The sequence below is a fragment of the Cynocephalus volans genome, chromosome 4, assembly GCF_027409185.1.
Source record: "Cynocephalus volans isolate mCynVol1 chromosome 4, mCynVol1.pri, whole genome shotgun sequence".
NCBI classification, from domain to species: domain Eukaryota; kingdom Metazoa; phylum Chordata; class Mammalia; order Dermoptera; family Cynocephalidae; genus Cynocephalus; species Cynocephalus volans.
In genome coordinates, this window is record NC_084463.1 from 48,442,401 (window position 1) to 48,452,354 (window position 9,954).

The 9,954-nt window shown below is 45.1% G+C and overlaps 1 protein-coding gene across 1 annotated transcript; it reads left to right on the forward strand.

Moving 5' to 3' along the window:
* The first annotated feature begins 6,236 nt into the window (after positions 1-6,236).
* LOC134375617 (piggyBac transposable element-derived protein 2-like) lies at positions 6,237-9,954 on the forward strand. The gene is given in 3 exon segments (XM_063094227.1): positions 6,237-6,253; positions 8,191-9,310; positions 9,313-9,954. Coding segments are annotated over 3 exon segments (1,779 nt in total).

Sequence of the window (9,954 nt, forward strand, 5' to 3'; positions counted from 1 at the left end):
TCGGGAGGGAGCAGGTCAAGGGTGAGTAAAAATGCCACAAAACTTTCCTGTTAGTTTGAAAATGGCTTTTTGTTGATCAAATGTTTGGTTGGTTGCTGTAAACCTTTGACTGTTTTCAGAGCTTCTGCAAAAGTTGTTTCAGATAGCTCTGGTTGTTTTTTTCAGTGTTTCTTTTGGGGGAATGAGAGCTTGGAGCTTCCAAGTTCTCCATTTTGTTGATGTCAGTCCCTCTTTACAACTTAATTTGTTGTTATATAGCTTTTATTCCTATTTGTTGTATTTGTTTTTTTTAAGCTGTGCTTGACCTTTTTTTTTCTTTTCAGTTTGATTTTCCTTATATTGTTTCTTACAACGTGTTACACATGTGTGTTTTCTGTTCTGTCTGCGGTAATTAGTTACCTGCAGGCTGAGGGTCTGATGGTGCTGCCTGTGATTTCCGCAGACTCCCATTCATGATGCTTTGTTTCTTTCCTTATTTTGTGACCCTTTTTTTTTCAGACTGTGAATTCATGTTCTTTGTTATCAGTGCAACTCTCTGAAGTCTTGGTCGGCCTGTGTTCTTCCGGAGAGTTTTGTCTGTCTCCACTGTTCCCTGGGGAAGCACTACCAGTGAAGGCCATTGTGAGTTAGAGTTTTATTTGAGGTTATTGGGACACTAAGCAATGTGACTTGGCCTCGTAGACCTTCATGGTTACGGATTCTCAGATCTGCCCCCTCCCCGCTTGTGCCCAGTGCTGAGGTTGAGTCAGGCACGTTTACTTTCTGGCCCCTCCTTCCTTCGTCCTTCTATTCTGGATCCAGCCCTTCGCTAGGTCCTCTGTGCGGCCTCTCTTTAGTCTCCTCTAGTCTTTGTATTTCACGTAGTCCTCAGCACAGGAGGCGTCCTGTCGCCAGGATTCATGAGAGCTCCTCGGAGTGAAAGCTAAGCTGCAGGGCTCACTCGTTTGTTAGGGATGTCAGATTCATTTTGATTTTGACTCAGTGGAATTCTGTATTTTCTTGTCAGTTCGGTGAAGCCTTTAAAATGTTATCCAGCATTTTCAGTTTTTATTGGAAGGATTGTTCAGGATCTGCCATACTGCTGGAAATGCAATTCAGGTATCTCATATGATGGGTAAATTTTCTACTCTCCTCTTACTCCTGACAGCCATCTTGTCCTTGGTGTCTGCAGAACCCAGGCGAGGACCCACTACAGGGCCTGCCAGCCACTGTTATTGCCTGACCAAGGGAACTCAACAGTGAACTGCAGGCATTAGCTGAGAAGTTGAGTAGTTGGGGAGAGGAAGGTAGAAATAATATCAGGAGGGAAAAGCATTCATCATCCTGAGTGATTCCTTAACGTATGTGAACTCTTAGAATCGGCCACAAGGGACAGACGGAGTCAGAGTTTGCTGAGTGCACTTTGTTTTTATGGGTTAGTGGGTGGATGATTCAGTGAACTTTCTGGCAGGTTGGCAGCTAGAAGTCCATTGGAGAGGTTGGGTTTCAAAGCTTCCTGGGATTGCACAGGGAGTCTATGGATTGGCCTTTCAGTAAGGTCTCTGGCCACACACCACTGAGGCTGTACCTGTGGGTTAACAGGACGGCCAGTTGATCCTGGGGTCATTTGGACCACAGTGCATGTGTAGGGCACCAGGCAACTCCCACTCTCTTCTTTCCCGGTCAGATTTTGTCTTCCCTTTGTCACTGCCTATGTGCCTTGTGGCTTGGAAACTGCTGGTCAGCAGTGCACTGAGAGTCCATCCTGCTGTGGGTAGGGAAGAAGAGGCTGGAGGCATTCGTGTTCTCCTGGTCTGTTCCTGTTATGGGAGAAAAGGGGCTTGCGGAGCTACTTTACCATGAGTACTTTTGCACTCAAGGCCCTGGTCTCTATAATCAAGACTTAAGGATGGGGGCAAGTGGCCCTCAGGTGATGCCTGTCTGGAAGGGACTCACCTGGGGGATCGAAGAGGGGACAGAGACCTGGTATGCCTTAAATCAGAGAAGATTAGGAAGCAGAGCTAGAGAAGATTAGCACAATGATGCTGTGGATTTTATTTTAGCCTTCATGGGAGGGCTTTCGATTTCATAGGAAAAAACCTTCTCAAAGCCATTCCTGAGGGCGCTGGGCCAGCTCTTGTGTCCACTTGACTGTGTGAATAACATTGGGTATACAGTGGTGATCAAACCCAGCTGCCCTGTAAGCATGAGCTTTGGGTATACAGTGGAGATCAGATCGCTGGGCCAGCTCTTGTGTCCACTTGACTGTGTGAATAACATTGGGTATACAGTGGTGATCAAACCCAGCTGCCCTGTAAGCATGAGCTTTGGGTATACAGTGGAGATCAGATCCAGGCTGGATTAGATGGCATTTGTGAGGTGATCTTACAAATACCTCACAAAGGAGACTGGTCCGTGAAGAGGTTCTTTTGTGTCTGGCCAAGGAACCGATCAGGAGGGCTGGTTGGAGGCAGTGTGACTAGCAGGGCTGGATGGGGCTTCATTGGGGGGATTAATTCAAATGGCTTTTAGGCAAGTAAGGCAATATTCAACTGCATAGTGCTGACTTCTTTGATCTTGTTCTTTGTGTTTGGCATTTTGATATAAGGGTTATATATGCACATTCCCATATATCCATCAAGTCACTGTGAATGTTACAGCTACGGTTGCAAAAGGACCCATATGTGTTGTATTGATGACTTGTGCCACAAGCATTGATACTATTAGTGACATAATTTTCCGAAGTGGTGAGCAAGTGTTGGTAAAGTTCTGATGACAAATAGTCTTCTTTTCATTTTTTCTACAAGTAGTATGTTTACTATACTATATTAATATTGTGCCAAAGATGTTTTATATTTATGTACATCTGAGTTTGGTTCTAAGCCCAAGTAATTACAGATAGGTTTTGGCAGGACAGGTAGAAGTCATGAGGGTGTGAGACAAGCCTGATTTGTATGACTGATCCACAAATTGCAGGACAGCTGAACCCCTGCCCACCCCATCTCCCATTGTGACAACCAACCCTCTCCCCCAACAAATTCCAAAGCACCTTCTGGGTGCTGTACTCCCTCCCTCCACTAACTGCCACTGTTTGGGGTGCAGAAGGGTGACAGGGAAGGCTTTTCAGCATGGGTTATGTGACCCAGGCCAGGAGAACGATTGGACATGTGCAGGGAGGGGTTGCTGATCCCTTCTTGCTATTCAAAGGTGACACAGAGCATCTTCACCAGAAAAATTAAAATGCACAGGCTGTTTAGTGTCTTTTTTTTTTGTCTTTTTCGTGACCAGTACTCAGCCAGTGAGTGTACCGGCCATTCCTATATAGGATCCGAACCCGCAGCAGGAGCGTCGCCGCGCTCCCAGCGCCGCACTCTCCCGAGTGCACCACGGCTCGGCCCTGTTTAGTGTCTTAAAAGGAGGAATTAACTTGCATAAACCGTTGGGTGCTTTGTTAGCATTTGTCATCACTATTTTGGAATTATGGATGTGGAGTCTCTGAGGTGCTGGAATATTTCCATAGCCCAAATCCTCATTGAAACTTCCATTATTATGTATACACATGCAAATCCCCTCACCTCTAAAACACTTGCCATTAACAATCATTTTAATTTTTTGAGATCTCTGGGTAAACAGGGATGCCTCCAGGCTTCTGTTTGCATTTCTCCCAGATATTACCAAGTGTCAGGGTGACTGGTTTTCTATTTATTTAAATTATTCAAGTTTCCTGGGAAACTAAGTAGATGCCCTTGGATACTAGCACCTTCTAAGCCTATTGTGATTTTGTTCTGCATCCCTGGGCAGGTCATGTCTTTCCATGTCTCAGTTTCCTCAGTGGTAACATGGGGGTTATTACCTACCTCAAGAGGTTATGGAGGGAATTAAATGAGTTAACACCTGTAAAAACATTTAAAACAATTCCCAGCACTTATTAAATGCTCAGTGGATATTATCACCTGGTAGAAATGGCTTCTAAAGTCTTTACTCCAAAATATTTCAAACGTACAAAAAACGTGGAGAAAAATGCATCAAACTTCTATGTCCGCACCTCCCAGACTTAGCAGATATTAATGCATGTTGTCATATTTGATTCAGATTTTTTAAAAAGGAATAACAGATCCGGTTGACTTTCCCCACTCCCTACCTTCCTCTTCCCCACTCTAGTTTTCCCTCCTCTCCTGTAATTACTCCTTCTGTGAAGGGCTAGTGTGTATCTTTGCAGTCCTGGCTTTATACTCCTACCCTGTACATAGTATCCATAAACAATAGTTGTTTGTGGGTATTTAGTTATGTAAGTGCTGTTCTACACTTTCCCTCTGCAGCTTTGTTTTATTTAATGTTGTTTTCAAAATCTGTATCCTGTCCAGGTAGGCCATTTTTTGTAACTCCCGTATAACACAGTTATATTCATTTCTCAACTGGTTTTTTAGGTTTTTCTGACTTTTTTGCTGTTATGGACAGTGCTGCAGAGGACTTCTTCATGCATGCCTTCTTGTGAGCATTTCTGTGGGGTGTATAGCCAGAGGTGGGTGGTTGCATTCATGGGTTTGCTCATAGCTTGCTGGATTCCCAAACTGCTCACAGCCCTTGGTATCAGCAAACATGCATTTCTATCAGTCTGATGGGCATAAAGTGGCTTGTTACTGTGCTTTTAATTTGTATTTTCCTGATGTCTCTTCAAATGTTTATTCACTATTTAGGTTTCCATTTGTGTGAATTCCTTTTTTGCATCTTTTGCCCACTTTTTTCATTGTGTTGTTTGTCTTTTTTTCATTGTTTTGCAGGAATTCTTTATATATTCTGGATACTCGTTATATGCATTGTGAATATCTCCTGACAGGCTGTGGCTTTGGCTTTTGTTTTTGGTGTTTTGTTGTACAGATGTTACAGTAGCTATTTATTGCTGCATCACAAATTACCACATAACTTAGAAGCTTAAAACAACAAACATTTTTTATCTCACAGTTCCTTTAGGTTAGGAATCCAGGTGTGGCTTAGCTGAGTTTCTGTGGCTCAGTGTCTGTCATAAGGTTGCAGTCAAATTGTCTGCCAGGGCTTTGGTCTCTTCTGATGGCTTGACTGGGAGAGTGTCTTCAGAATTCAGTACCTTGTGGGTCGCTGGACTGAGGGCCTCAGTGCGCTCTAGCTGTTATCCAGATACCTCGCTCAGTTCCTTGCCCATGGGCCTTTCCCTAGGACAACTCATAACATGGTAGCTGTCTTCCCTGGGAGTGAACAAAGAGAATGAGGGAGACAGAGATAGATAGAAGCCCCAGTCTCTTTGTAGACTAGTCTCAGAAGAGATATCCCTTCACTTTGGCCGTATTCTGTTTTCTTAGAAGTAAGTCACTATGCCGCTCAAGGGGAGAGGATTACAAAAGGGTATGAATACCCTTGGATCTTTGGGAGCCATCTAAGAGACTACCCACCACAGATTTGTTGGAAGTTTGATGAAGTTAAGTTTATCCATTTTTCTTTAAGTTTTACATTTTCTTCAAGAAAACCTTCTCTATTTTGTGGTCATTAGTATACTTTAAAAGTTTAAAAGTTTTTCTTCTTCAAAATTAGTTCTTATTATATTAGAACCTCACTGTCTAATACAGTAGCTGCATGTGACTATTAAAATTAAATTTAATTAAACTCAGACATACCAGCCATATTTCAAGTGCTCAAGAGAGACACATGGCCTTGTGGCTGCCATTTTGGACAGTGCTAATATAGAACATTTTCATCGTCACAGAAAATCCTATTGACAACACTGATCTAAAATAGTAGTTGTCAACCAGGGGCGATTTTGCCCTCCAGGGGACACTTGGCAAGGTCTGGGGACATTTTTTATTTCACAGCTAGAAGGACGGGGTGTTCTACTGGCATCTAGTGCGTACAGCCAGGGATGCTGTTAAACATCCCATAATGCACAGGACAGCCCCCACAGCAAAGACTCATCCAGCCCCAAATGTCAGTTGTTCTGACAGTGAGAAACCCTGCTTTAGAGTGTGTTTTCGTAAGAATTTTCAGCTAGGGAAGCTTGTGCTTTTTCCCTCTGACTAACCCGTCAACCAGCCAGCCTTTCCTGTGTGAATGTATATATCTTCCTCTCTGACTGGTGGTGACTCTTAAGCTGGAGATGTTTGCCCTTAACCGGTAGAGAAGATCCTATTGCCTTGCTTATTCAGATGTGATTTTTAAAATCTGACTTTTATTGTCTCACAGGTGCTTAGACTCTGTCCGTAAAGACGGCCTCGTCTTCCCGGTTCATCATGGCTTCGGCTTCGAGGTAGGAGTGCCGTCTGATGCGATGCTTTATGAAGGCCTTCACTCCTGTACGTTTTTGAAAGGCCAAGTTTGTGACATTTTTAGCCCTTAGTTTGGCTGGTGTCACTAACCGGTTGGTGTCTAGGAAGCATAGAGAAGGAGAGAGGAGAGAGAAGGGAGATGAATGGAGAAAAGATGAGGCAGACAGGGGAGGACATGTGGCACAGCTGTGGTCATGAGGCACCAGCGTCTGTACTTGATATGAAAACATGACTTACTTTTTTATCTTTCATTATAAAGACACCAGATGGTTCCTCCTGGGGCCACTTCAGTCCCTGCAGGCTTCCCCATGCCCAGGGTTTGAACAGCCATGTGCAGAAGGTATTTGAGGGTTTGGGGGAGAGCAGGAGCTTGGGCAGTGAGACCAGCAGAGATCTTGTGGCCCTGTCCATTCCTCTTGGGGTTTCCTGTGACAACTGACCACCACTGGAAGTCCTGGCCAGGGCATCTGAAGCTCTGTGGGCCCGGTCCCTACTGCCTCTGCTCTGCTCTCCTGTCCTCACTGCACCTGCAGCCTCACCGACCTCCTTGCTGTTCTGCAGATGTCTATCCCCTTCAGCCTCAGGGCCTTGCACCTGCAGTTTTTCCTCTCTTCCTGAGACATCTTGCCTTCAGTTGTCTGCAGGTCTCATCTCTTACCTCCATCAGGCCCCCTGCCCTGCAAGCTTTCCCTACTATCCTGTCTAAAATAGCACTCCTAGCTCTACCTCTTTGTTTCATTCTCATTTTCTTATCCAGGATGGCACTGTCCTGCATAGCTACTTGTTTGTTGATCTGTTGAATGTCTCCTCCAATTAGAACTAAGTGCTGTGCAGGTTAGTAGTGGAGTTTGCTCACTGCCAGCACCTGGGCAGCTCCTGCCCACCATCAGTGCCATTTACATATAAGTGCAGATGGTAAAGTTAGGATTGTTCAACTTAAGATTTTTGAGCTTTATGATAGTGCGAAAGCGATATGCGTTCAGCAGAACCTGTACTTTGAGTGCTCATACAACCATTCTGTTTTTCACTTTCGGTACAGTATTCAATAAATTATATGATATATTCAACCTTTATTAAAAAATAGGCTTTGTGTTAGATGATTTTGCCTAACTATAGGCTAATATAAGTGTTCTGAGCATGTTTAAGGTAGGCTAAGCTAAGCTATGATATTCAGTAGTTTAGGTGTTTTGACTTAAGATATTTTCAGCTGAGGATGAGTTTATCAGAACATAACTGCACTGTAAGTCAAGGAGCATCTGTGTCTCTCACCATCCATTTGGTTCCTATGTCCACAGGGTAAGAATTTGAACGGCAGACGATTGCATGTTTTCCAAATCTATTTGGCTCCTGAGTTGCAGTTAGCATGCAATAAGATATCAGTGAGGGAGCCATCTGAAAATCTGAATCTGCTCAGTTCTTGAATTTGGGTAATGAGAGTTCAAGTAGGGAGACTTGAGAATTTGGGAAGCAGGAGAAACTTCTGTGTGTCAGATAAATAAAAGAAAGGGAAGAGATAGGTAAGACAAGCATAATAGCAGAGCTGCTAGGGCCACTTAGTGTGAGGGGACTGCAATGGGTGTCACTCTAGGGCTTCCCCTCAGTGGTTTACTATTATCTGGGAAGATAACAGCAGCATCTGGATTCCTCACTAGAGAGGATCCTCTACTTAGAATACTTTATTTAAGAAGGAAAGGAAAGGAATCCCTCTTTAGAATCCCTCCTGTCATTAAAGTGCTTCTGCACTTGAAAGCGTCATGTGTTTATCTGGAAAGTTCACTTACCTGGTGCTTTGCCTGGTGGTGCCACATCTGTGAGGCTGCTCAAGCTAAGGTGCTTTCCAGTGGAGTGCCCTTCTCTTTCCTGCTGGAGCATTGTTTTTCTGGTGTGGTCTCTCCCTGACTGTTTCCTGTTGTTGCAGAGAGGTCACTGCTCAGAGAGGTGCCCACTCAAAGGTGAAGTCCGTGAAGCTGCTTGAGGTTCTGAATGCTCTGAAGGAGGAAGAGTCCAACAGCAGCAGGGAGGAGATTTTCATTGCACCACCTGAAAATGCTGCTGGGGACTTCACCGATGAGGACTCAGGCGATGAAGATGGCCGGGGAGCTGCTCACTTGCCTGGCAGTGTGCTGCATGCTTCAGTTGTGTCTGAAGATTCTGGCACAGGGGAAGATAATGACAAGCTAGAGCTGCAGCCAGCCAAGAAGAGGCAGAGGTCAGTAGTAGAACCTCAGCGCATTTGGACCAAAAGAGATATCCGACCAGACTTTGGCAGCTGGATGACATCAGATCCTCATATCGAATATCTCAAAAGCCAGGAACTGAGTCCTGTGGGCCTCTTTGAATTGTTTTTTGATGAAGGAACAATTAATTTTATCGTTAATGAAACCAACCGTTATGCATGGCAGAAAATTGTCAACCTGGGTCTCATGGCCCAGGAATTGAAGTGTATTTTGGGCATTTTGATTTTAAGTGGGTATATCTCCTATCCAAGGAGAAGGATGTTTTGGGAAACTTCTCCTGATTCACATCATCATCTTGTTGCCGATGCAATTAGAAGGGACGGATTTGAACTGATCTTCTCATACTTGCATTTTGCAGATAGCAATGAACTTGATCAAAGTGATAGGTTTGCCAAGGTCAGGCCTCTCATCATCAGGATGAATTGCAATTTCCAGAAGCATGCGCCCTTGGAAGAGTTCTACAGCTTTGGCGAGTCCATGTGTGAGTACTTTGGACACCGGGGGTCCAAGCAGCTGTATGCTGGGAAGTCGGTGAGGCTCAGCTATAAGATCTGGTGTGGGACAACCAGCAGAGGCTACCTGGTGTGGTTTGAGCCCTCTCAGGGCACACTCTTCACCAAGCCAGACAGGGGCTTGGATCTAGGAGGCAGTATGGTAATAAAATTTGTGGATGCACTTCAGGAGCGTGGCTCTCTGCCATACCACATATTTTTTGACAAGGTTTTTACAAGTGTTAAACTGATGTCCATTTTGAGGAAAAAGGGGGTGAAGGCCACAGGAACTGTTCATGAATACAGGACTCTGAGCGATGTCCCCTTAAAGATTCCAAAGAACTGAAGAAAATGAAGAGGGGTGCATTTGATTACAAAGTTGATGAGACTGAGGAGATCATCGTATGCCGCTGGCACGATGGCAGTGTGGTGAACATCTGCTCCAATGCTGTGGGCATAGAGCCAGTGAGGCTGACTAGCCGTCACTCAGGAGCAGCCAAAGCACGGACACAGGTCCACCAACCATCTCTGGTGAAGCTGTATCAGGAGAAGGTGGGGGGTGTCGGCCAGATGGACCAGAATATTGCCAAGTACAAGGTGAAGATCCGGGGCATGAAGTGGTATTCGAGCTTCATTGGCTACGTCATTGATGCCGCTCTCAACAATGCTTGGCAGCTGCACAGGATCTGCTCCCAAGATGCCCAGGTGGACCTCCTCGCCTTCCGGAGATACATTGCCTGTGTGTATCTGGAGAGCAACGCTGACACGTCCTCACAAGGCAGGCGCAGCCGGCGGCTAGAGACCGAGAGCCGCTTTGATATGATTGGGCACTGGATCATTCACCGGGACAAGAGAACCCAGTGCGCCCTCTGCCACTCACAGACCAACACCCGCTGTGAGAAGTGCCAGAAGGGTGTCCATGCCAAGTGCTTTAGGGAGTACCACATCCGGTGA